General features: G+C 53.2%; 2 protein-coding genes across 2 annotated transcripts; one reads left to right on the top strand and one right to left on the bottom strand.

Annotated features, from left to right (window-relative positions):
- Positions 1-4,079: 4,079 nt before the first annotated feature.
- On the bottom strand, positions 4,080-15,025 carry DPH2 (diphthamide biosynthesis 2). The gene is made up of 7 exons (XM_073643614.1): positions 14,873-15,025; positions 14,128-14,303; positions 8,290-8,402; positions 7,262-7,482; positions 5,824-6,456; positions 5,465-5,656; positions 4,080-4,567 (listed from the first exon to the last, which is right to left on the bottom strand). The coding sequence occupies exons 2-7, from the start codon at positions 14,284-14,286 to the stop codon at positions 4,443-4,445; spliced, it is 1,443 nt and encodes a 480-aa protein (XP_073499715.1). The 5' UTR covers positions 14,287-14,303; positions 14,873-15,025; the 3' UTR covers positions 4,080-4,442.
- IPP (intracisternal A particle-promoted polypeptide) lies at positions 14,927-27,644 on the top strand. Its single transcript, XM_073643613.1, is given in 10 exon segments — positions 14,927-14,976; positions 14,978-15,061; positions 16,348-16,652; positions 17,404-17,835; positions 18,067-18,222; positions 18,312-18,479; positions 24,272-24,409; positions 24,498-24,620; positions 26,123-26,343; positions 26,636-27,644. Coding segments are annotated over 10 exon segments (1,902 nt in total). The 3' UTR covers positions 26,861-27,644.
- The last annotated feature ends 295 nt before the right edge of the window (positions 27,645-27,939 follow it).

Below are 27,939 nucleotides of genomic sequence, written 5' to 3'. Positions count from 1 at the left end.
ATGGGGCTGCCCGGAATTATAAAAAAAAACGAAACAGCACCACCGTAGTCCACAGGTTGTATGTGGTATTGTAGTGTAGCCTCATTCACTTCAATGTGGATGAGCTGCAATACCAGACACAACCTATGGACAGGTGTGGCGCTGTTTCAGGAGGAAAATAGTCATATTTATTCCAATTCTAACCTACCCCACTCACCAGAGGTATTACTACAGTCTGGGCGGGGAGGAAATTGGAGACCCTCCTTTAAAGCCCTGTGTGTCCTTGAACCTTATAGCGCCCCCATGTGGCTTCTCTTGGGCCATAGATCTGATACACGACATTCCTGCGCTGGTTATGCGGCTGCTGCATTACTACAGTTCAGCAGGATGGAGGGACGGTTTTTAGTTCATTTTTCAAGTTGTTTTTCACTTTCCATTTGAATTTAATCAGGTTATATAATGACCGGCACAAAGCGAAGCGTCTGCACAGCGATGGTGATGAGGAGCTCGCTGAAAGCTCCTGGAGACGCAAAAAAGCGTAATTAAACTCATTAAAATACATATTGTGCCTGGAAAAAATAAGACGGCTGATTAGAGCGAGAAAGAACATTATCAAGTACAGGTTCATTACTGTCACTCACCAGCCGGGCAGCCAAACCTCTAATTTCCACAAATAAGGCACACCACTACCCCGCAGGGCTTAAGAGAGGCACCACTAACCCCCAGGGCTTAAGAGAGGCACCACTAACCCCCCCCCCCAGGGCTTAAGAGAGGCACCACTAACCCCCAGGGCTTAAGAGAGGCACCACTAACCCCCAGGGCTTAAGAGAGGCACCACTAACCCCCCCCCCCAGGGCTTAAGAGAGGCACCACTAACCCCCCCCCCCAGGGCTTAAGAGAGGCACCACTAACCCCCCAGGGCTTAAGAGAGGCACCACTAACCCCCCAGGGCATGAGAGGCACCACTAACCCCCCCCCAGGGCTTAAGAGAGGCACCACTAACCCCCAGGGCTTAAGAGAGGCACCACTAACCCCCCCCCAGGGCTTAAGAGAGGCACCACTAACACCCAGGGCTTAAGAGAGGCACCACTAACACCCCCCCAGGGCTTAAGAGAGGCACCACTAACCCCCCAGGGCTTAAGAGAGGCACCACTAACCCCCCCCCCCCCCCAGGGCTTAATAGAGGCACCACTAAACCCCCGGGGCTTAATAGAGGCACCACTAAACCCCCACGGCTTCAGAAAGGCTCTACTAACCCCCCAGGGCTTCAGAGGGTACCACTAACCCTTCAGGGCTTAAGTGAGGCACCACTAACCCGCAGGCCTTAAGAGAGGCACCCACTAACCCGCAGGGCTTCAGAGAGGCAACACTAACCCCCCAGGGCTTCAGAGAGGCACCACTAGCCCTCCAGGGCTTAAGAGAGGAACACTAACCCCCAGGGCTTGAGATGCACCACTAACACACAGGGTTTAAGAGAGGCACTACTAATACCCAGGGCTTCACGGAGGCAACACTAACCCCCCCCCAAGATCTCTGCTTGCTGTCAGTGAAGCCTAAGGCTATGTGCCCACGTTGCGGAAATGAAGCAGAAAATTTCTGCTTCATTTCCGCATGTCCTCTCCAGGAAAAACGCATGCAGAATTCCGCAAGCGTTTATCGCGTTTTTCACGCGTTTTCGACATGCGGAATTGCCTTGCGTTTTTTATTGCATTGTATAAGGCAATTCCGCATGCGGAAATGCAAAATTAATGAACATGCTGCGGATTTTTGAACGCAGCATAAACGCTGTGGAGAAATCCGCAGCATGGGCATAGAACTTGCGGATTCTCATTGGGGACCATGGGATGCGGATTAACAAGCGTTTTACAAGCGTTTCCGCTGCGGAAAATCCGCAGCAAAAACGCTTGGAATCCGCAACGCGGGCACGCAGCCTTAATTAAAACCAGTTGTATGGCTTGTTACAGTGTCTCTCCTCACGAGCCCGGCAGGTGGGTTTTCATGCTTACCAGTGTGTAAAAAAAAAAAAAAAAAAAAAAAAAAAAAAAAAGGCTTCCTTTCTCTTGCAGCAAGCAGAGGTTGTAAGAACTATAAGAAATCTGTCACAGGGTTACTGCGACAAGATGGAGCCAGGAGACCTCAGCGCCGGAGGGCTCCCTGCTCCAACTCCGAGAAGAAACACTTCTTTGTCATTTTAAATGTATTTATTTCTTCCAGCAGAACAGGGGTTAATGTTGGATTTCCCTGTGCTCACAGCTGAGCTCGGTTAGCCACTCCCTTTCCCTTTACAACCTGGGCTCTGATACTAATTCTTGTCAGAGCTAGCAATTGCTGCATGGCTAAGGAGAGTGAGGAGTTCTATGGGAAGGAGTAACTTGTGACTGTTGCCTGGTTTGTATGCGTGGTTATTCTTTATCCTTCTCCATTTTGGTTTATTTCCCCTACCTACACACCCCGATGCTTCCCTCTGTTATATGTGAGAGAATATTTTGTGTGCCTGGATTTCTCTGTTTATCCCTGTCCGTGTTGCCTTATTGGGTGGGTGTACTCCGATGCACAGTAGTGCACCTCTTCCCCGGGTGGTGGAGAACAAGCGGAGGGCTAACTCAGGAGTTAGGGCAAGGGCCGAGGCCTCAGCATCCTCACCTTCAGAGGTATCCTGGGGAATAGGACAAGCTAGGGTGCCCCCTGGTGTTAGGGTCAGGGTAGATCCCTGGTCACCCGACAGCTGTGTCGTGACAAAATCAATAGTCAAAAGTTTCCACTAGAAATGTATATAACAACCTATCCTGTATCACACGAGAGTCTAGGCAGAAGCAGCAGAAAACTAAGAAACGTTCTGCTCGGTGCAGAATAATCAGGAGCCGCAGCTAATCGGCCGCAGCGTGAATGTAGCACTAATTAGATTTTTCTTCCATTTACTTTTTCTTTATAGAACATGAAAAAAAAGAGAAAAATAAGACCACGACCAAAACATCTCGTAAATCATCAGATGGGGAGAAAACAATTACTTTGCGCTCTGACTGCACTCAGTAAATGCGCCCCCACCCCCAGGACGCGCGCTGCTGCCGCTCCCGGAGCACAGTCTCGCTGCCAGTTTTCCAATAATTTTAAACATCATGATAAATTATCTTTCATTTTCCTACATCCATTTATCTGCAGAAATCGTTGCTAAATAACAATGCTGACTGGTTCCCCTCTCCCCCCGGCGGCTGCAGCTCCAATAATGTCTTCTCGGCACACTGAGTGCAGCACCGGCCATTATTCACAGGCTTAGTATCACATCGTACGGCTGTGCCAAGACTGCGTGGTCCACAGCTGGCTCCTGCTGCACACATTTTCTGCCTGGCACTGAATTCTGTCCTCCGGTGCCAGTGCCAGGGCTGGGGGTCCGGTTCAGCTTGAGGTCTTCATAAATAATCCTGCAATAAAGTCACCATCTAGTGGCCATATAGCATATGGCAGGAAAACAGTCCCAGCAATGGTATTCAATAGACAAATTTAAGGGGAACTCCAACTTTACTAAACGTTTATCCTTCTGTAATTATATATGAAAAAGTGAAGGCGCCCTGCTGTTAAGGCAGATGCCCCTTTTAATCCTTAAAGGGGTTGTCTAGTAGATAAGTTATTACCTATTCACCTGATAGATCGGTGGGGGTCCGACCGATCAGCAGAACAGGGCACGTTCTCCCCATTAGAATGGACGGCTGCTGCATTCATTCGCTATAGGACTGCTGAGCGCTGCCACCGATCTCCAAGTTATCACCCATCCTGCGGACAGGTAATAACACATCTTCCCCGGAGATCCCCATTATTTGTCTCAGTCTCGGCTACCATCAATAACTCCAGCTTAGCTGCATAGTCTGAAATCCACTCCTGTCTCATTAGAATCTCAGGTCTATCCTCTATGCTTTACCCTGCATTTCTGCTCCTTAAGGGTACAACAATGGTAAACAGTACAGGTTTGGTTGCACAATGACTGCTGTCTAGGATATAAACAAAAATGCCCCTTAGTCACCGACACCAAGCAGAGATCTTAAAAATGTTGACGAATTGCAAAATAAAACATGTATTAAAACTATGCACAACTTTTTATATACAAAGATTACATTTTATTGATGGAAATCGGCCTATAGGTGTCAGAAAGTCCATTTTTTTTTTTTTGTTGGATCGGCTGCTAAAAGTAATGATGAAGCCGGAGCAGCGGCCTGGAGCAGCGAGGAGACATCTAGGTGCCGCTCACCGGGAGATGATGGTTCGGTAGTGATCCAAGATCCTCATCGTCCGCCCGTCACTGAGGTCACAACAGTCAGGAGGCAGCGAGACGAGCGGGAGTGACAGGAGCAACCGCCCCGCAGCGCAGAATCGGGGACAGCGCCCTCTACTGCAGGGAAACACCCCGGAGGATAAACATCGAGGAGCCCACGTCACAGCGGAGGGGCATCGGTCACCAGAGACCCCCGACGTCAGCTATTTACTTCGTCCTCATATGCTATCGCGATCCCTTTACGTCCCTCCGCGGCTTTTACCACTGGCGTCTCCCCCAGGGCCTTGTCCAGCCCCTGCCAACTCCGGGAAGACAGGAAGGACGCTGAGGAAGAAAAGGAAGAAATGGCATGCACCGGACAAGAAGAAAACTACATCTTCCACAATGCAATGCACACTACACTACAGATCAATCACAGCAGAATTATGAATGCAGCTCTGGAGAGGACGATTGTACATGATGGAACTGCAGCACAGGATGTAACTGGAGTAAAAGCGAAAAAGAAAGTGCAAAATTGTGGATGCAGCACTGGATGCGACTAGAGAATACGACATAATAAAACCATAGAATTGTCAGTGCAGCTCTGGGCATTACTAGAATATAATATGTAATGAAACTGCAGAATTGTGAGTGCAGCTCTGGATGTGACTAAAGTATAAGACAGGAGAAAGCCAAAGAATTTTAAGTGCAGCTCTGGCCGTTACTAGAGTATAGCAAAAAAAAATAACACTGCAAAATTGTGAGTGCAGCTCTGGGTTTGATTAGAGTATAGTAAAAAAAAAAAAAAAAAAAAAAAAAATAGAATTGTGAGTGCAGCTCTGGGACTCACTAGCGAATATGACTCAGAATTGTAAGTGCAGCTCTCTGTGTGACTAGAGTATTAGTATAAAATGAAAACACAAAATTGTGACTTCAGCTCTCGGTGCAACTAGATTATAGTACAAAATTAAACTGCTGAATTGTAATTGCAGCTCTAGGAGTGACTAGCGAATATGACAGGATAAGAGCACCAAACTGTAAGTGCAGCTCTGGGTGTGACTGGAGGGTGAGATATGACGTCTTTCAAGAGAAACAGAGATTCATAAGCTACGCGGAGGATAACAGGCGACATCTGATGGCAATAACCTGTAAATTCCCTGTGGGACTGTAGGGGGCGTCACAGGACAATCTGCTAATGACAGTTTTCTCCTTGGTCACATGACAATGATGGCCGTCCTTTACCTGCAGGTCCCAGCTCTGCCACTGCGGTGTTACTGTTCCTGTGTACGAGGCTCTTACTTTCCGCCTCTTCTGATGCTTTTGCTGCAGCTGATGAGAATCGAAGAGACCTTATCTCCCCCGTGATCAGAGAAACATCTGTCCGTTCAGCTTCTTCAGGGTCAATCTCTGGAAACTCCACATGAGCTGGACCATCTATGCCACCATCACACGGGAAAAAATACACGAGTGTAAGATAAATCTCAGCTTCTCTTTACCTACCTTGTGCTTTACACTGCAGCTCTGCTCCAACGCAACACACCCACGATCTGTGACTCCATCCTACCTCCATTGACCACGTCCTTCACTGTCCCTCTACGTACCTGGAAGTAATTCCCGGAAGTCAGTGATGCATCGGCCGCCCCATTCCCGCGCTGGGTTACAGGCCACCTCCATCTCATCCGGGGTGACGATTGGCCGGTAGAAATCCGAGGAGTCCAAAAGTGAGTTTTCGGGACAGGCCACCAGCACAAAGATGTCCACCTCCGGGAAGTTGGCCAGCTTGGCGGGGTTCAGCTTCCCCATAGACAGCATGTAGCTCTTCTTACCGGCCCGATGGATGATGCTCTTCAGGTGCGACAGAGCCGACAGATAGTCAGAGACCCCCAGGGTGCCCACCAGGATCCCCACCACTTGGGCGTCCCGCGCCTTCTCTATCAGGTAGAAGCGCTTCATGAGCGCGCGGTTCACGTTGACTCCTTCCCTCCTGGACTCGTTGGTCATCGGGTTGAAACTGAAGAAGGAGCAGCGCGGCCAGGTCAGCAGGAGATTACTGAGTGTCGCACCTTCTCCTCCCATGTAGAAGACACTGTAGCCGTCCGGCCACAGACCGGGGTCAGGACGGAACTTCCTGCCAAACTTACAGACCTCACCACTAGAGGGCGCCTCTTCCAGCCAAAACAGTTTACAAAAGAAGACCTGCGAATAAATGGCTGCAAAACGGGTTTCCAGCTTCCCTGCGGACAGAAGAGGGTGAGTAAATGGACAAGACCGCTTATCTCTTACCGATAGGTCAATAATCAGCAACATTTATTAGTCACTTTGCATGGAAGGTGCCGTCAGCATAAAAGCATAGACAAGAGCGACACCTGCAGGCGAACGGAGGTACAGCATCAGCACATACAACAGTCATAAAAAAAAAAAAAGTTATGGAAAGTTATAAAAGTTTGCAAATTACTTTAATAGGGGATTTCTCTTCATCCCTGTAAAGAAAAAATTGACCACTGATCCCCAGTATATTTGCTCACTGGAGTACAGCTGATGGCACAGTATCTGTATCTCACTACCTCTGGGGAAGAGCTGTTATACGAGGTTGTTCTGATGAGCACAACACTCAGAGGAGGAGATAGGGGCTGACCCATCACTGCCATCATCTGTACTCCTAATGACTATGTTATAATATCAATGCAGCTGAGGGCAGGGAGATAGACTAGGGCAGTGGTTCTCAACTCCAGTCCTCAAGACCCACCAACAGATCATGTTTTCAGGATTTCCTTAGTATTGCACAGGTGATCTTGAAAACATGATCTGTTGGTGGGTCTTGAGGACTGGAGTTGAGAACTACTGGACTAGGGGTAAAAGCTGGGGTTTGATTGACACTTGCATGTGATTTTTTTTTTTTTACAAGAATAAAGACAAAATCTAATAAAGTGATTTTGCAAAGTTTCATAACTTTAAATGTCGGGCAAAGTTAAAAAATAAACTTTTGTTAGTCTCTAAAGTCTTATTATCGCTGTTGCAGGTGGAGGTTGCAACACATACCTAGAATGTGATCATACACAACATCACTGAGAACCACGACCGCAGCGTCTCGTGCAGGGAACAGGTCCTGGAAAGCCTCGGCACAGAGATCCACGTTCACAGCTTTACGGCCAAACACGTAAGTGACGGGAAGCCGCCGACACGGGCTTAGACAGGCCCGACCATAGTGTACCAGAACCTCAGCTCCGACGTGCTCGGCCGCCACCTCATCCACACAGCAGCTAATGGGAGAAAAAGAGTAATAGGAGGAATACGAGACTGACCGCCATTACTGTTCCCCTAGGCAGTGCGGCCCAGGAGGATGAGGAGCACAGGCAAGGGGACAGATGCGGGGGGCTTTAACACCTTCAGAAATAGCTAATTTTTTTTTTTTTTTTTTTTTTTTTTTTTTTTTATCAGTGAACACCAATTCTGGACTATATATTTTTTTATTCTTTTTGTGGGGAGGGTGATGCAATAATAATAATAATAATAATAAAATATATATATTATATAAATTTTGCTCTGCATTAATTTTTCTATGGTGGGAGGATGAAAAAAGTGATTGCACCATTGCATTTTTGTGCTTTCTTCCTATCTGTTCTGAGCATTAGAAATGATGAGCTTTCCTTTATCGCTCCGCCTGTTGCAGCGGTAGGAAATGTAATTATTTTTTGAACGGTAAAAGAATTTTTATTAATTTATTTATTTTTTTAGTCTGAGAATTTTATTTCATTAAACTTTATTGAGCTACATTGCTTTTGGTTTTTTTTTTTGAGTAGCGATCACTTTACCATTACTTTTAGTATTATTACCAGTTTGTGCACTTCTGGCACAGACATTGGTGTACTATTATAACACGGTGTGGGAAGGGGTTAATCAGCCGTCCTGAATAAATGAACCAGGGACGACATCTGACTACGGCCTTCCATTCAGGACCTCAGGAAAGCTGGGTGTCACCCCTATGGAGGATGAAAAAGGTGCACATAATAGTTAAAAAGCGACACTTTGCCCCATAACACCCTTGCATAAGACTTGACGCCCCTCACCTGCCATAAGACGTGTCCCCCAGGATATAGATTTTGGCTCCGGTAGCTTCCTCCAGTTTTCTGGCAATAGTGACGGAGCAGCCGAGGAGATCATCCGGGAACTGCAGGGCCACCTGGGACACAGGAGAACGGAATTAAAGGGCAGGTACAGACGGAAACTTAATCCTTGTATAAAGGGGGGGAGGGAGGACGTGAGGGAGGGAGAGAGGGAGGGAGGGGGCAGAGGGAGAGAGGGAGGGAGGGGGCAGAGGGAGAGAGGGAGGGAGGGGGCAGAGGGAGAGAGGGAGGGAGGGGGCAGAGGGAGAAAGGGAGGGAGGGGGCAGAGGGAGAAAGGGAGGGAGGGGGCAGAGGGAGAAAGGGAGGGAGGGGGCAGAGGGAGAAAGGGAGGGAGGGGGCAGAGGGAGAAAGGGAGGGAGGGGGCAGAGGGAGGGAGGGGGCAGAGGGAGGGACGAGGGAGGGACGAGGGAGGGACGAGGGAGGGACGAGGGAGGGACGAGGGAGGGACGAGGGAGGGACGAGGGAGGGACGAGGGAGGGACGAGGGAGGGACGAGGGAGGGACGAGGGAGGGACGAGGGAGGGACGAGGGAGGGACGAGGGAGGGACGAGGGAGGGACGAGGGAGGGACGAGGGAGGGACGAGGGAGGGACGAGGGAGGGACGAGGGAGGGACGGGGGAGGGACGGGGCAGAGGGACGGGGCAGAGGGAGGGACGGGGCAGAGGGAGGGACGGGGCAGAGGGAGGGACGGGGCAGAGGGAGGGACGGGGCAGAGGGAGGGACGGGGCAGAGGGAGGGACGGGGCAGAGGGAGGGACGGGGCAGAGGGAGGGACGGGGCAGAGGGAGGGACGGGAGGGACGGGGCAGAGGGAGGGACGGGGCAGAGGGAGGGACGGGGCAGAGGGAGGGACGGGGCAGAGGGAGGGACGGGAGGGACGGGGCAGAGGGAGGGACGGGGCAGAGGGAGGGACGGGGCAGAGGGAGGGACGGGGCAGAGGGAGGGACGGGGCAGAGGGAGGGACGGGGCAGAGGGAGGGACGGGGCAGAGGGAGGGGGCAGAGGGGAGGGGGCAGAGGGAGGGACGGGGCAGAGGGAGGGACGGGGCAGAGGGAGGGACGGGGCAGAGGGAGGGACGGGGCAGAGGGAGGGACGGGGCAGAGGGAGGGACGGGGCAGAGGGAGGGACGGGGCAGAGGGAGGGACGGGGCAGAGGGAGGGACGGGGCAGAGGGAGGGGCGGGGCAGAGGGAGGGGCGGGGCAGAGGGAGGGGCGGGGCAGAGGGAGGGGCGGGGCAGAGGGAGGGGCGGGGCAGAGGGAGGGGCGGGGCAGAGGGAGGGACGGGGCAGAGGGAGGGACGGGGCAGAGGGAGGGACGGGGCAGAGGGAGGGACGGGGCAGAGGGAGGGGCGGGGCAGAGGGAGGGACGGGGCAGAGGGAGGGACGGGGCAGAGGGAGGGACGGGGCAGAGGGAGGGACGGGGCAGAGGGAGGGACGGGGCAGAGGGAGGGACGGGGCAGAGGGAGGGACGGGGCAGAGGGAGGGACGGGGCAGAGGGAGGGACGGGGCAGAGGGAGGGACGGGGCAGAGGGAGGGACGGGGCAGAGGGAGGGACGGGGCAGAGGGAGGGACGGGGCAGAGGGAGGGACGGGGCAGAGGGAGGGACGGAGAGGACGGGGCGAGGGAGGGACGGGGCAGAGGGAGGGACGGGGCAGAGGGAGGGACGGGGCAGAGGGAGGGACGGGGCAGAGGGAGGGACGGGGCAGAGGGAGGGACGGGGCAGAGGGAGGGACGGGGCAGAGGGAGGGACGGGGCAGAGGGAGGGACGGGGCAGAGGGAGGGACGGGGCAGAGGGAGGGACGGGGCAGAGGGAGGGACGGGGCAGAGGGAGGGACGGGGCAGAGGGAGGGACGGGGCAGAGGGAGGGACGGGGCAGAGGGAGGGACGGGGCAGAGGGAGGGACGGGGCAGAGGGAGGGACGGGGCAGAGGGAGGGACGGGGCAGAGGGAGGGACGGGGCAGAGGGAGGGACGGGGCAGAGGGAGGGACGGGGCAGAGGGAGGGACGGGGCAGAGGGAGGGACGGGCAGAGGGAGGGACGGGGCAGAGGGAGGGACGGGGCAGAGGGAGGGACGGGGCAGAGGGAGGGACGGGGCAGAGGGAGGGACGGGGCAGAGGGAGGGACGGGGCAGAGGGAGGGACGGGGCAGAGGGAGGGACGGGGCAGAGGGAGGGACGGGGCAGAGGGAGGGACGGGGCAGAGGGAGGGACGGGGCAGAGGGAGGGACGGAGGGACGGGGCAGAGGGAGGGACGGGGCAGAGGGAGGGACGGAGGGACGGGGCAGAGGGAGGGACGGGGCAGAGGGAGGGACGGGGCAGAGGGAGGGACGGGGCAGAGGGAGGGACGGGGCAGAGGGAGGGACGGGGCAGAGGGAGGGACGGGGCAGAGGGAGGGACGGGGCAGAGGGAGGGACGGGGCAGAGGGAGGGACGGGGCAGAGGGAGGGACGGGGCAGAGGGAGGGACGGGGCAGAGGGAGGGACGGGGCAGAGGGAGGGACGGGGCAGAGGGAGGGACGGGGCAGAGGGAGGGACGGGGCAGAGGGAGGGACGGGGCAGAGGGAGGGACGGGGCAGAGGGAGGGACGGGGCAGAGGGAGGGACGGGGCAGAGGGAGGGACGGAGGGACGGGGCAGAGGGAGGGACGGGGCAGAGGGAGGGACGGGAGGGACGGGGCAGAGGGAGGGACGGGGCAGAGGGAGGGACGGGGCAGAGGGAGGGACGGGGCAGAGGGAGGGACGGGGCAGAGGGAGGGACGGGGCAGAGGGAGGGACGGGGCAGAGGGAGGGACGGGGCAGAGGGAGGGACGGGGCAGAGGGAGGGACGGGGCAGAGGGAGGGACGGGGCAGAGGGAGGGACGGGGCAGAGGGAGGGACGGGGCAGAGGGAGGGACGGGGCAGAGGGAGGGACGGGGCAGAGGGAGGGACGGGCAGAGGGAGGGACGGGGCAGAGGGAGGGACGGGGCAGAGGGAGGGACGGGGCAGAGGGAGGGACGGGGCAGAGGGAGGGACTGGAGGGACGGGGCAGAGGGAGGGACGGGGCAGAGGAGGGACGGGGCAGAGGGAGGGACGGGGCAGAGGGAGGGACGGGGCAGAGGGAGGGACGGGGCAGAGGGAGGGACGGGAGGGACGGGGCAGAGGGAGGGACGGGCAGAGGGAGGGACGGAGGGACGGGGCAGAGGGAGGGACGGGGCAGAGGGAGGGACGGGGCAGAGGGAGGGACGGGGCAGAGGGAGGGACGGGGCAGAGGGAGGGACGGGGCAGAGGGAGGGACGGGGCAGAGGGAGGGACGGGGCAGAGGGAGGGACGGGGGGACGGGGCAGAGGGAGGGACGGGGCAGAGGGAGGGACGGGGCAGAGGGAGGGACGGGGCAGAGGGAGGGACGGGGCAGAGGGAGGGACGGGGCAGAGGGAGGGACGGGGCAGAGGGAGGGACGGGGCAGAGGGAGGGACGGGGCAGAGGGAGGGACGGGGCAGAGGGAGGGACGGGGCAGAGGGAGGGACGGGAGGGACGGGGCAGAGGGAGGGACGGAGGGACAGAGGGAGGGACGGGGCAGAGGGAGGGACGGGGCAGAGGGAGGGACGGGGCAGAGGGAGGGACGGGGCAGAGGGAGGGACGGGGCAGAGGGAGGGACGGGGCAGAGGGAGGGACGGGGCAGAGGGAGGGACGGGGCAGAGGGAGGGACGGGGCAGAGGGAGGGACGGGGCAGAGGGAGGGACGGGGCAGAGGGAGGGACGGGGCAGAGGGAGGGACGGGGCAGAGGGAGGGACGGGGCAGAGGGAGGGACGGGGCAGAGGGAGGGACGGGGCAGAGGGAGGGACGGGGCAGAGGGAGGGACGGGAGGGAGGGAGGGACGGGAGGGACGGGGCAGAGGGAGGGACGGGGCAGAGGGAGGGACGGGGCAGAGGGAGGGACGGGGCAGAGGGAGGGACGGGGCAGAGGGAGGGACGGGGCAGAGGGAGGGACGGGGCAGAGGGAGGGACGGGGCAGAGGGAGGGACGGGGCAGAGGGAGGGACGGGGCAGAGGGAGGGACGGGGCAGAGGGAGGGACGGGGCAGAGGGAGGGACGGGGCAGAGGGAGGGACGGGGCAGAGGGAGGGACGGGGCAGAGGGAGGGACGGGGCAGAGGGAGGGACGGAGGGACGGGGCAGAGGGAGGGACGGAGGGACGGGGCAGAGGGAGGGACGGAGGGACGGGGCAGAGGGAGGGACGGAGGGACGGGGCAGAGGGAGGGACGGAGGGACGGGGCAGAGGGAGGGACGGGAGGGACGGGAGGGCAGAGGGAGAGACGGGAGGGACGGGAGGGCAGAGGGAGAGACGGGAGGGACGGGAGGGCAGAGGGAGAGACGGGAGGGACGGGAGGGCAGAGGGAGAGACGGGAGGGACGGGAGGGCAGAGGGAGGGACGGGAGGGCAGAGGGAGGGACGGGAGGGCAGAGGGAGGGACGGGAGGGCAGAGGGAGGGACGGGAGGGACGGGAGGGACGGGAGGGACGGGAGGGCAGAGGGAGGGACGGGAGGGACGGGAGGGCAGAGGGAGGGACGGGAGGGCAGAGGGAGGGACGGGAGGGACGGGAGGGCAGAGGGAGGGACGGGAGGGACGGGAGGGCAGAGGGAGGGACGGGAGGGACGGGAGGGCAGAGGGAGGGACGGGAGGGCAGAGGGAGGGACGGGAGGGCAGAGGGAGGGACGGGAGGGCAGAGGGAGGGACGGGAGGGCAGAGGGAGGGCAGAGGGAGGGCAGAGGGAGGGCAGAGGGAGGGCAGAGGGAGGGCAGAGGGAGGGCAGAGGGAGGGCAGAGGGAGGGCAGAGGGAGGGCAGAGGGAGGGCAGAGGGAGGGCAGAGGGAGGGCAGAGGGAGGGCAGAGGGAGGGCAGAGGGAGGGCAGAGGGAGGGACGGGAGGGCAGAGGGAGGGACGGGAGGGCAGAGGGAGGGACGGGAGGGACGGGGCAGAGGGAGGGACGGGGCAGAGGGAGGGACGGGGCAGAGGGAGGGACGGGGCAGAGGGAGGGACGGGGCAGAGGGAGGGACGGGGCAGAGGGAGGGACGGGGCAGAGGGAGGGACGGAGGGACGGGGCAGAGGGAGGGACGGAGGGACGGGGCAGAGGGAGGGGCGGGGCAGAGGGAGGGACGGGGCAGAGGGAGGGACGGGGCAGAGGGAGGGACGGGGCAGAGGGAGGGACGGGGCAGAGGGAGGGACGGGGCAGAGGGAGGGACGGGGCAGAGGGAGGGACGGGGCAGAGGGAGGGACGGAGGGACGGGGCAGAGGGAGGGACGGAGGGACGGGGCAGAGGGAGGGACGGAGGGACGGGGCAGAGGGAGGGACGGGGCAGAGGGAGGGGCGGGGCAGAGGGAGGGGCGGGGCAGAGGGAGGGACGGAGGGACGGGGCAGAGGGAGGGACGGAGGGACGGGGCAGAGGGAGGGACGGAGGGACGGGGCAGAGGGAGGGACGGGGCAGAGGGAGGGACGGAGGGACGGGGCAGAGGGAGGGACGGGGCAGAGGGAGGGACGGAGGGACGGGGCAGAGGGAGGGACGGAGGGACGGGGCAGAGGGAGGGACGGAGGGACGGGGCAGAGGGAGGGACGGAGGGACGGGGCAGAGGGAGGGACGGAGGGACGGGGCAGAGGGAGGGACGGAGGGACGGGGCAGAGGGAGGGACGGGGCAGAGGGAGGGACGGGGCAGAGGGAGGGACGGGGCAGAGGGAGGGACGGGGCAGAGGGAGGGACGGGGCAGAGGGAGGGACGGGGCAGAGGGAGGGACGGGGCAGAGGGAGGGACGGGGCAAAGGTTCTCACCTTTTTTGCTGCCTTTTCCTTGATGAAATCAATGGTTCTGTGAATGTCATAGGTCTCCTCCAGCGATTCGTCAGCTATCACAGGTCCCTCATGGTCTGGAGGGATCAGCTCCCGCTGGATGACTTCTGCCCCATCGCTGCTGAACACCGCACTCGTCATCTCACCGCCCCCACAGTCTACAGCACAACACAGATCAGATTAGAGATGGAGACTCACATAGTGGAAGGCGCAGGGCCTCACAGCAGCACAGAGGATTACAGCTGAGAAATGCTGTGATCTTATAGGTAGTAACTGACAATTACATAGTGAAAGGAGGAAAGTCTCACAGCAGCACAGAGGATTACAGCTGAGAAATGCTATCATCTTATAGGTAGTAACTGACAGAATTACACAGTGGACAGAGGAGAATCTCACAGCAGCACAGAGGATTACCAGTAGAGAATTGTGCTGATCTTATAAGAAGTAACTGATTGAGAATTACACAGTGGAAGTAGCAGGGTCTCACAGCGGCACAGAGGATTTCAGGACAGATTGATGCTGATTTTACAAGAGGTAACAGGCTGAAAAATACATAGCGTAAGGAGCAGGTTCTCACAGCAGCACAGAGTATTTCAGAAGTTCAGCTTGCTGAGTGCGGCAGTGACCATATTATCAGCATTTCTGTTATTCCTTTTGTATAAGCACGAGATAGTTGGTAATGGCCGCCCCCGAAGATTGCACCGGTCAGTGTCAGTACGTGACTTACCTGAGGAGTTATCAGGAGCGGCACCGAGCTCACTGACAGCAGCACAGACTACACATGTGGACCCCGACTGTACCGGAACTCCCCACGCCACCTACAATATGGCCGCGCACCGGCCGGATCCCAGAGAGCACGTAAACGGCATGACGTCATCACAACACAGCCGAGCCCGACTGAGGAGCTGGAGAGCAGGTGAGTGCGGCGGCGCAGATGGTGATACAGTGTTACCCGGGGTCTCCTCACCCCTGATACATGGAGCCGTTACTGTGCGACCCCTCAGCTATGATACATTGCTGTCCCCTCACACCTGGGATATAGGGTGCCAAGGCCCCTGTGCAGGGACAGTATATGGGCTCTGTGCAGTTCTATAACTCCTCATAATGCACAATTCCACCTGCTTTGGAGGCTGTAGTGGCCCCCTGACCTCCAGGGCCCCTGTGCACAGGTTGGACCTGTGGTATGTCCGCCCCTGGTAATACTGGCCGCCTGAGGGGCCCGAGCTGACAGCGCAGCAGCGGCCGTGACTGGGCCGGCCGGGTTCTGGCGTCCGCAGCCCTGAGGTGGATCTCTGTGTCCCGGTGTTGCGCTCTGACCCCATGCTCTCCACTGTGATGTAGCAGCAGCTTACAGCGAAGTGACCTGTGTCCCCCCGGCCTGATACACCATGGTCTTATTGTCTATTTAGACATCCATAAATGAGCAGCGATCAACTGTATAAAAGCCGATCTGCAGACATTAAAGGGAATCTGGCGGCATGATGGAGGGGCTGAGACACTGATTCCAGCGGTGTCACTTATTAGCCTGTGTGCTGTTGTTTCCATACGATGAATGTTTTATCACCAAGAGATTATCACTGCCTGGACTACAGGAGAAGTGAGCCCTGGCCCAACAATGCTCCGTCCTCTGACAAGCAGCTCGCTGTCAATAAACAGTATACAGAGAGAGTTGTGGTGGGGTGGGAGCAGCTTTCTGAGCTCTGCTACATCTAAAAACTCTTGTGTGATTTTTCTTGTTAGAAAAATAGTCTGATTTTATCAGCAGGTTTTTGTTATGTAACCTGCTATCAGCATGATGTAGGGGCAGAGACCCTGATTCTAGCAATGTATCACTTGCTGTCATTTAGATACAATCACTATTTTCTCTGCTGTAGATGTAGCAGAGCTCAAATGCTGAGTCTTGTATAACCACGCCCACATTACTGATTGGCATCTTCCTGTGTACACTGTGCATAGGCAGAAAGCTGACAATTATTGTTGGGGTGGGGGTTACACAGAACAAGTTGTCCAGGAGACACCAGACACCTAGTCCTGTAGTGATAATCTCCTGCTTATATTAAAACGGCAATATGCCGCCCAGTAAGTGACACATCACTGGAATCAGTGTCGCTGCCCCTACATCATGCTGTTCTCAGATTACATAGCAAAAACCTGCTGACAGATTCCCTTTAAGGCTAAAGCGTGTTATCTTTTATTTTCCAGCTCATCTTGTGTCACAATCATGGCGTCTACCCCGTGCATGGCCGCCTCCTTGCACTCAGTAGAAAAGCACGCACAGCAGGTGCTGCAGCAGATGAATAAGATGAGGCAGCAGCTGGAGTTCTGCGACCTGCACATCCACATCGGTCAGGTGGTTTTCGGGGTGCACAAACTGGTGCTGGCCGCCAGCAGTCCTTACTTTGCAGCCCTGCTGTCAGGTGGCATGAAGGAGTCGTGCGGTGATGTTGTCCGGATTCAGGAGGTGGAAGCCGACGTCTTTCAGCTGCTGCTGGATTTTATCTACACTGGTGAGTGGATACGGTGATTATTTCCCCATCTCTTGTGCCTGAAATCAGAATGACTTTTATATTTACAGATGTAGCAGAGCTGAGTGTGTGGGGGAGATTTACTATACACTTAGACTAAAGATGAACCAGATATATCATCCAGTATGAGAATCTGTGATAAATTTGGTGCATTTTAAGTCTTAAACTTTTACGCTGCTCCATGTGCAGCGATATCGCCTTGTGGTGTCTGTGGTTTTCATAAAGCTGTAGGTGAATTATTGCAATTTATAAAAGAAACAGTGGAAATACAAAGTCAGTTCTGCTACATCTGTAACATGTCATCATGTTTTGTTTTTGTTTGTTTTTTTTAAAAAAACGTATTCAGCTTTTTCTAGTCATATCCATAGCTGGGAAAGTTGGGTAAAAGCAATAATGTCATTATAGCTTTTGCATCAATTTTTCTAGACTCCTGGAAGGTAAATATCCTACTTTTGTACTAATAAGTAAGCAAAGAATGTATCACTGCAACAACATCCTAATATATAGACGTCAGTAAGCGGTGATCACTTGCAAGGTTCCAGAGATGAAAGCTGGGTGAGAAGCAATACGGTTATTCTGAAAGATCCCTATGCGATCCCATCATTAGGCAGGAATGTATAAGCCGGGGTAGTACCCTGGGAGATGGATTTGCCGCCATATTGGTGGTCACCCAGCTTTCCCAGACACAGAAAAGGGCTTGTATTTACTGTAGATTTTCTGTTTTCTGTCCCAGGCTCAGTGCTTATCAGTCCAGAGAACGTGCAGGAACTGATGACAGCGGCCGACATGTTGCAGCTGAACCACGTGGTGGCGTTGTGCTGCGATTTCTTAAAGGAGCAGATAGAGCCAGGCAATTGCATTGGCTTCTTCCAGTTCTCCGAGCAGCTGGCCTGTCAGCCATTGTTAGACTTCACCGAGAGTTACATCCACGCTCATTTCCCGGCGGCGCAGCAGGGGGACGAATTTCTGATGCTGACAAAAGAACAGCTGATCCGCCTCCTGCACAGCGAAGATCTGTGTATCGAAGACGAGCATCAGGTATTCTCCGCCGCAATGTCTTGGCTTCAGAAAGACACTGCAACTCGGAAGAGACATGTCGTCGAGGTGCTGGAGCCCGTGCGCTTCTCCCTGCTCCCTCCGCAGCGTCTTCAGAAGAACATCGAAGGTAAGAACCAGGAGCGGACATATCATTGGTGCAACCACACGGGCCCTAGAGGTAAGGGGACCACTACCACCTCCAAAGCAGGCGCAATTTTGCATTTTTAGGACCTCTCAGGCTGCGAAGGGCCCATATATTGTTCTTGCACAGGGGCCCTTTGCTGTCTGTGAAAGAACTGTCACTGTTTTCTGCACAACTGATCAGGGACATGTCATAGCCTTTCTCTCCTTGTTACAGAAGTAACAGATTTCAGCCTGAGGGTGGCGCTGCAGACACTCCTAAGGGAATACTTTGAACCCTGCCTGTCGTCTAAAGATAAGAAGCTCTGCAGCTTCCTCCAGAACTCGCGTGTCCGACCGCGCAGGAAAGCACGTAAATTCCTCTACGCGATAGGTAAGGCTATCCTGAAAGGTGCGTGAGGGAGTGATACCAAGCTCCTCCTACCCGTCTGTCTCCTAACACACAGCTCTCCCTCCATACAGGAGGATACATCCGTCTGCAGGGGGGGCGGTGGACTGACAGCAGAGCGCTGAGCTGCGTGGAGAGGTTTGATACGTTCAGCCAGTACTGGAGTACGGTGTCCTCCATGCACCAAGCACGAAGCGGGACGGGCACCGCCGTCCTGGAGGGGAAGATCTACGTAGTTGGAGGTGAGACCCACAAAATATCACATGTCTAGTTACATCATATGTAAATGTACAGCCGCTGTCCATGCTCTTCCATCAGTCTGTGTGCAGCACTTTATATCTGTATACTATATACCATGAGGCCGATCGCCCACCGGACCCTCTGGGTATTGCAATCAGAGCACGGTCTGTGCTCCAAGGATGTATGAATTCAGCCTAAAGAATGAAGGAGAAGGAGGAGTGAGCATCTGATATACAGGTGCATCTCACTAAATTAGAATATCATCAAAAAGTTAATTTATTTCAGTTCTTCAATACAAAAAGTGAAACTCATATTATATAGAGTCATTACAAACAGAGTGATCTATTTCAAGTGTTTATTTCTGTTAAAGTTGATGATTATGGCTAACAGCCAATGAAAACACAAAAGTCACTATCTCAGTAAATTAAAATAATTAGCAAAAAACACCTGCAAAGGCTTCCTAAGCGTTTAAAAAGGTCCCTTAGTCTGTTTCAGTAGGCTCCACAATCATGGGGAAGACTGCTGACTTGACAGATGTCCAGAAGGCAGTCATTGACACACTCCACAAGGTCCCAGAGTCTGGAGGAAGAGTGGAGAGGCCACAATCCAAGCTGCTGGAGGTCTAGTGTGAAGTTTCCACAATCAGTGATGGTTTGGGGAGCCATGTCATCTGCTGGTGTAGGTCCACTGTGTTTTATCAAGACCAAAGTCAGTGCAGCCGTCTACCGGGAAATTTTAGAGCACTTCATGCTTCCCTCTGCCGACAAGCTTTTTGGAGATGGAAATGTCATTCTCCAGCAGGACTTGGCCCCTGTCCACACTGTCAAAAGTACCAATACCTGGTTTACACACAACAGTATCACTGTGCTTGATTGGCAGCAAACTCGCCTGACCTTAACCTCATAGAGAATCTATTATAGAGAATCTATGGGGTATTGTCAAGAGGAAGATGAGACTCCAGACTCAACAATGCAGACGAGCTGAAGGCTGCTATCAAAGCCACCTGGGCTTCCATAACACCTCAGCAGTGCCACAGGCTGATCGCCTGCATGCCACGCCGCATTGATGCAGTAATTGATGCAAAAGGAGCCCGACCAAGTATTGAGGCATTTACTGAACATACATTTCAGTAGGCCAACATTTCGGATTTTAACCCATTACTTGCCAAATTAGCAATTTTCATTTTTTGTTTTTTTTTGGACCTAATTAGAAAATCTTAGTTGCTAGAAGCAAAAAATTAGGTGTCCCAAAAAAAGACATTGGTAGATAATGGGTTAAAAACATTTTTCAAGCTGTTGTTATAAAGTATTCTAATTTACTGAGATAATGACTTATGTGTTTTCATTGGCTGTAAGCCATAATCATCAACATTAACAGAAATAAACACTTGAAATAGATCACTGTTTGTAATGACTCTATATAATATAGGAGTTTCACTTTTTGTATTGAAGAACTGAAAGAAATTTACTTTTTGATGATATTCTAATTTAGTGAGATGCGCCTGTATATATACTTCCAATATATCCAGATCTGCTTAAAGAGAATACGTGTGCTGAGGCACTTGTGAAATTGATTCTATGTCCAAAATATTCAAGGTGTCTGGCAAGAGGACAGAGCAGGAGACGGGTCAGCTATGCCAGATATTCAGACAAACATGCTCTTTGTTCAGTTGCACTACAACTAATTTCCATATCTCTTTGCTTCATATATGGCCTAACTGCTGTTTCCTTTCATCTCTACCGCCCTTTGACATATTCTACACAGTCTGTCTACATCAGTCCCTCTCTCCTACCCTCTCCCATGTACAACACTGAGGCCTTACTGACTTTTCTCAATCACTCCCAACCATCCACTACCACCATATCACGCACAAAACGCTCACACAAAGCATTGAACCACCTTTCTCTTCTGTCTCCTCCTCCTAGTTGCTGGCGATATCTTCCCATCCCCGGGCCTCCACACACTAGTATATATAGCTCTCATCCTGCAGCATACAGAAGCCCTGCCAATCTTATAAACATTCATTGCTTGCCTTCTCCTGTCTCTTTTAACTGTGCTCTTTGGAACTCGCGCTCAACCCGCAATAAACTCCTCTACATCCAAGATTTCTTCCTTTCAAACTCCCTTAACCTCCTGCCTCTCACTGAAACCTGGATCCAGCAGTCAGACACCACTGCCGCAGCTGCTCTCGCGTATGACGACGGACAATTTTCACATACCCCCAGACCTGAGAGCAGACATGGTGGAGGTGTTGGTTTGCTCCTTTCACCACAATGTGCTTTCTAGGTCACCCCCCTGGTTCTCTCACTTATGTTTCCTTCATTTGAAGTGCACACCGTCAGACTCTTTAAACCTTCTCCCTGCGAGTGGCGGTTGTGTGTCGCCCTCCAGGCTCCTCCCATCAGTTTCTGGATCACTTTGCCACCTGGCTTCCACACTTCCTATCCTGTGATATTCCCACTCTCATCATGGGGGATTTTAACATACCCATTGATGAGCTGCTTTGCCCATCTGCCTCTCATCCTTTTTCTCTAACCATCTCATTCGGCCTCTCACAGTTTACTAACTCTCCTACACATGAAGACGGGAATACTCTGGACTTAGTATTCTCACGACTCTGCTCGCTGCATGACTTTACTCCCCTCTCCCGCTCTCTGACCACAACCTGCTTTTCTTCTCTGTCAAGAACGGTCTCCTCCCCCAGGACACCCCCACTTAATATACACACACAAATCTACGTGCCATTAATACCCAGCAACTTATGAACAATCTAGTCATCTTTAACCCCCATCCTCTCCCTCTCCTGTCCAGACTCAGCATTGTCACACTATAACAACACATTGCGGAGTGCACTGGATGAAGCAGCACCTGCTACACTCAGAATAACCCGGCATAGGCAGCAGCCCTGGCACACAATGCAAACACGTTTCCTCCATCGCTGCTCAAGGTGTGCTGAGCGTCTGTGGAGAAAATCACTCTCGGCAGAAGACTTCATCCACTATAAGTTCATGCTCAAAATTTATAACTCTGCTCTCCATCTGGCTAAACAAGTCTACTTTACCACTCTCATCACATCTCTAGCCAACAATCCTAAACGACTCTTTGAAACCTTCCACTCCCTCCTGAACCCTAAAGTACAGACCCCTGTCTCCAACCTAAGTGCTGATGATCTGGCCACTTATTTCCTACAAAAAATCAATTATATCTGTCAAGACATTTTTGCACAATATCCTCAGAGTCTGGATCCCCTTCCCTCCTGCACCTCAAGTTCACTTTCCATCTTCGAGCCGGTCACAGAAGAAGTGACCAGACTCCTCGCTTCTTCTCGCCCTACAACTGCAACAGTGACCCTATTCCCTCACATCTCCTTTAGTTCCTTTCCCCAGCTGTCACTACCCACCTAAAATATTCAACCTCTCTCTTTCTTCGGGTATCTTTCCCTCTTCATTTAAACATGCCATCATAACCCCTTTACTTAAAAAGCCATCCCTGGACCAGAACTGCACTGCTAACTACAGACCTGTCTCTAAAGCCCCCGTCTCACATAGCGAGATCGCTGCTGAGTCACGGTTTTGGTGACGCAACAGCGACCTCACCAGCGATGTCGCTATGTGTGACACTTTGCAGCGATCAGGCCCCTGCTGTGAGATCGCTGCAAAATGTCCTGGACCATTTTTTGGTCGTTGCCCTCCCGCTGGTCAGCACACATCGTTGTGGGACCAGCGATCAGGCTAGTAACCATAATAAACACCGGGTTACTAGGGGCGCACGCGCACTTAGTAACCCGCTGTTTATCATGGTTACCACTCTGCTACGGTGAGAGGTAACCTCCCACTCACCTTAGCAGACTGGTAACCATGATAAACAGCGAGTTACTAGGTGCGCGTGTGCCCCTAGTAACCCGCTGTTTATCATGGTTACCAGCCTGCTCCTGCTTCAGCAGGCTGGTAACCACGAGCAGGACATCGTGGAAAGATTCTTTCCCCTGATGAGCCGGCCTGTTTGACATCTCACCAGCGATCACATAGCGACGCAGCAACGATCCCTGACAGGTCGTATCGTTGTCGGGATCGCTGTAGCGTTGCTAAGTGTGACGGGGCCTTAACCTTCCTTTCATCTCTAAACTCCTGGAATCCACTCCTGTCTAATCCGCTATCTCTCAGATAACTCTCTCCTCGTTCCTCTATAATCTGGTTTCCGCTCTTTACGCTCTACTGAAACTGCCCTCACTAAAGTCTCTAATGATCTACTAACAGCTAAATCTAATGGTCACTACTCCCTGCTGATTCTCCTGGATCTCTCCGCCGCATTCGACACTGTGGATCACCAGCTGCTCCTTACTGTGCTCCGCTCTATTGGCCTCAAGGACACCGTTCTCTCCTGGTTCTCCTCCTACCTCTCTGACCGCTTCTTCACGGTATCTTTTGCCGGCTCCTCTTCCTCTCCTCGTCCCCTTACTATCGGGGTCCGCAGGGCTCAGTCCTAGCCCCCTCCTCTTCTCTCTATACACTGCCCCTATTGGACAAACAATCAGCAGATTTGGGTTCCAGTATCATCTCTATGCTGACGACACCCAACTATACACCTCTTCACCTGACATCACCCCTACCCTAATACAAAATACCAAGGATTGTCTGACCGCTGTCTCTAACATCATGTCTTCCCTCTATCTGAAACTGAATCTCCAAAACTGAGCTCCTTGTTCTTCCTCCCTCTACTAACCTACCTACACCTGACTTTGCAATTTCCTTGGGTGGTGCCACCATAACAGCCAAGCAGCACTGTCTTGGAGTCATATTTGACACACAACTTTTCTTTTATTCCCCATATACAATCACTCACTCGCTCCTGTCACCTGCACCTTAAAAACATCTCCAGAATCCGACCTTTTCTCACCTTTGATACTGCAAAAACTCTTACTGTCGCTCTTATCCACTCTCATCTGGACTACTGCAACTCTCTCTTAATCGGTCTCCCTCTAAACAAACTGTCTCCTCTCCAATCCATTCTGAATGCAGCAGCCAGGGTCGTATTTCTGTCTAGCCGCTTCACCAACGCCTCTACCCTGTGCCAGTCATTGCCCTGGTTACCCATTCACCACAGAATACAATACAAACTCATCTCTCTCACCCACAAAGTTCTCCCCCGGCCTATATATCATCCCTCATTTCGGTCTATCGCCCCTCCCGTGCCCTCCGTTCTGCAACTGATCTAAGACTAACATCCTCCTTAATCTGACCTCACACCTCCAAGACTTCTCTTGTGCTGCACCAGTTTTCTGGAATGCACTACCCCAAACGACTGATATCTAGCCCCCATGTCTTCACATGTGCTTTAAAAACACATCTGTTTAGACAAGTCTATCACCGCAACTCACCAACCTAACTCTCCCCTGTCCCCTCCTAAATATTAATCTTAATCTGCCCCTGCATATTCATCTTATCTCCACATCCTCCATGCACCAAATACCACACGGTAACTGCCCTTAGATGGATACTGGCTGATGACCATGTTTTACCTATTGTGTCGTCCCCCCCCCCCCCCCCATTTCCATATAGATTGTAAGCTTGCGAGCAGGACCCTCACTCCTCCTGTAACTGTTGTAATATATTGTATTGTTTATATTGTCTGTACATGTCCCTACTTAATTGTAAAGTGCAGCAGAATATGTTGGCGCTATATAAATAAAAATTATTATTATTATATTATGGGGGGTCTCCTGATCCCCCAATAAGGATCAGGCACTTTGTATGAAATGCTTTTAATGTTTGCATTTTGTAACACTTGATTGCAGGGGAAAAGGACTCCATGATCTTCGACTGTGTGGAGTGCTACGACCCTGTGACTAAACAGTGGACACCAGTCCCCTCCATGAACCAGCCACGTTGCAGTCTGGGAGCGTGTTCCTGCCACGGCGCAATCTACGCAATGGGTGAGCGCCGCTCCTATAGTAACTGAGACTTGTATTTGTATCGCAGACTGAGAGCAGAGTGCAGAATTACCCTCATTTGTCACTGCAGGCGGCTGGGTTGGAGAAGACATTGGAAATGGTATTGAGCGATTTTCGCCCGAGGACAACGCCTGGCAGGTGGTGGGACAGATGTCTGTGCCGAGATATAATTTTGCCTGCTGCGAGAGCCAAGGTGAGTGGTGCACTTCTTCTTTTTAAAAATATCTGGTCCTCAATTTGTCATTTCTAGTGCCCATATAACGTTAGTCTAGCTCTGACACATCAGATCGTATAGCGTGTAGTGTAATAGCGCCCTCATGTGGCCAGACATTGGGATGACTATACATACAGAATGCATCAACTGTCTGGATGATGGGTATGAGACAAAAGCTCCATGTGACCCCAGCCTCATAGAGAGATGTTCTACTTAACACAGAACCAAATGAACAGATATATCTCTTTACCTATATATAATATATATATATATATATATATATATATATATATATATTACTTATCCTGTACTGATCTCGAGTTATATCCTGTACTATACTCTGGAGCTGCACTCCCTGTGTACATATATTACCATATTTTTTGGACTATAAGACGCACCTAGGTTTTAGAGGAGGAAAATAGAAAAAAAAATTTAAGCAAAAAATGTGTTCACGATGCACTTAAGAGGGAGGGGGTCTTCTGCTAACACTGGTATAGGGGTAATGTACTGCAATTCTGACAATATCCCCAATCCTGGTATATATGCCCCCCCTTCCTTTTATACATGGCCCCCATCCTGGTATGCGTGGAACCCCTCATCGCTATCCTGGTATGCATGGCACAGCAATCCCCATCCTGGTATGCATGGCACCCCTCATCCCTGTCCTGATATGCATGGCACCTCTCATCCTTATCCTGGTATACACGGCCCCCCCTAATCCCCATCATGCTGCACATAAAAAAAATTAACACTCCTACTCACCTTTCTTCTCTCCTCCCGCGCTGTGTCCTGTCTGCCCGCACTGATCTCGTCATGTGAGCCGCGCATGGTGTCACTACCATGCGCGGCTCACAAGGAGAGATCAGCTGCCGGAAGTCACTGCTCCCCACTCTGGGACTGTGTGCGCGGGGAGCAGTGACCTCATGCTCCTTAATAGCCAGCACACAGCGTAGCCGCAGCACTGCTCCTGCTGCTGCTGGGCGATCGCGTGTGCCCGCTATTAAAGGGCATGAATATTCACCCCCTCCCCACGCCCATGAGCGTGGAGATAGGCTGAATATTCATGTCCTTTAACAGCGGGCACAGGCGATTCCGGCAGGAGCCGCGCTGCGGCTACACTGTGTGCCGCTATTAAGGAGCATGAATATTCAGTGCTCCCCACGCCCATGGGCGTGGGGAGCAGTGAATATTAATTTTCTTTAGCAGCGGGAACAGTGTAGGCTGCAGCAGGCGGTTGCTGCCTCCTGTGCCCCGCTCCGCTACCGCCCCCCCCACAACATATACATATACCCCCTCCTCCCCCAACATTTGGACTATAAGACGCACCCCCCCACCCATTTTCCTCCAAAATTTGAGGAAAAAAGTGCATCTTATAGTCCGAAAAATACGGTATATTACTGATCCTGAGTTACATCCTGTATTATACTCCAGAGCTGCACTCACTATTCTTTTGTGATGCTGGACTCTTATTCCTTTCTTAGGGTTGATCTATGTGGTCGGTGGAATTGGCCAGGAGGGGATAGAACTTTCTTCAGCTGAAGTCTATAATCCTATTACCAAGCGCTGGATGTCGCTCCCTCCTATGGGGACCCGCAGAGCGTACCTGGGCGTAGCTTTTTTAAACGACTGCTTGTATGCAGTTGGTGGATGGAACGAGAGTCAGGATTTTCTAAACACTGTGGAGAAGTTTTCTTTTCTGGAGGTAATGAGGAGGACAGCGGTGGGGTCTTGTGTTATGACAACTTTGCAATTAATAGATTATGTTCAGAAATGTTACTATTTTCAAAATCTCTGCTTGCCATCAATGAACGTGAACATTTACTGACAGGCTGGAAGCTTCATAGCTGAGGGCTTGTTACAATTGTCAGTCTAATCCATCCTCTATGGACTGATAGTGTATCAGCGCAGGTAAAATGTAACAAACTGTCAGGACATAAGAAAGATTTGAGCTGCCAGAAGAGTTTTTCTAATTTCATTCCTTCTTTTGTTTGCAGGATAAGTGGGTGGACGTGGCACCAATGAGGGTCCCAAGAGCGGGCGTTTCTGTGGTCAGCGTGAATGGGCTTCTGTACGCCACCGGGGGCAGAGCCAGCGTGCAGAATTTTTCAGCCCCTGTGACTTCTGACTCTGTAGAGGTTTATAACCCACATACAGACTACTGGACGGAGATTGGCAGCATGATCACCAGCCGCTGTGAGGGGAGCCTGGCCGTCCTCTGACCCAAATACTGCAGTGTTGGCTGATGGTGTAGCCTGGTACACCGGGTGCCGAGGGTCTGATGGTGTAGCCTGGTACACCGGGTGCCGAGGGTCTGATGGTGTAGCCTGGTACACCGGGTGCCGAGGGTCTGATGGTGTAGCCTGGTACACCGGGTGCCGAGGGTCTGGTACTGAGAGTCTGCTGGTGCAGTCCGGTACACCGGGTGGTGTCTTGTACACCGGGTGCTGACGGTCTGACGGTGAAGCCTGGTACTGAACTGATGTCGGTCAAGAGACCAATAATTGGGGACAGTGTCCAACTGCCATCAATGGACTCTTGTAGTGGTTTGGGGGTGTTGCTAGCTTTATGACCCAATGCCCGTTTGGGGACAGTCATCAACATAGGATATGGGAAAAGACATGCTGATAATGAAAGACTGCTGGATACAAAGGTCTGCTGGTATTAGTAGTGCACAGCGTTATAAGAGCATTGGTTTATATCAGTCACAGGGATGTAAATACCAAAGAAGAAAGAGGAGCTGTGGTCGTTCCCAGGCGCAGCTAATGCGTTGCGTTATTGGGATTCATGCAACGCGTTTCGGAATCAGGTCGACTCTTTCTGGTACAATGAGGGATGGGATAAAGTAACGGGATGTAAATGTCTCTGGAGGTTATAAGAGGAATGTCTCAGGTCTGTCACATGTATTGAAGATTCTCAGCACTACAGATAGATGAGAAAGTAGGGACCTTCCCAGTGATTAACCCTACACTCCTGTATGGCTTAAATTGCTGATAACAGAGCAATAGATTGCCTGTATGACTGGTAAAAAGTCTTTTCTTAGCCTGAAATAGTTGATATCTGAGAGCAATAGACTGGTTTTTTTTGGGTTTTGTTTTTACCTGCGCAGTAAAAGATGGACCGCTGATAAAGTGACCCCTTTAAGGGATCTAGAATTGCAGGCATCACTTCTGCAGGACCGCATGATAAAACAACGATTCTCTCATCTACTTCAGGACCACTGCCGAAAACTTTTTCACCCTGTGGCAATGAATTTTCTTCAGTTTGTGCAAAGCTGCAATAAAAAGCATGAGGGACAGAT

The sequence above is a fragment of the Phyllobates terribilis genome, unplaced genomic scaffold (genome assembly GCF_046119375.1).
Source record: "Phyllobates terribilis strain yellow unplaced genomic scaffold, ASM4611937v1 Scaffold_8__6_contigs__length_399053987, whole genome shotgun sequence".
In the NCBI taxonomy this organism is placed as follows: domain Eukaryota; kingdom Metazoa; phylum Chordata; class Amphibia; order Anura; family Dendrobatidae; genus Phyllobates; species Phyllobates terribilis.
Note: the sequence above shows the minus strand (reverse complement) of the source record. Positions and strands in the feature narration are given on the sequence as shown.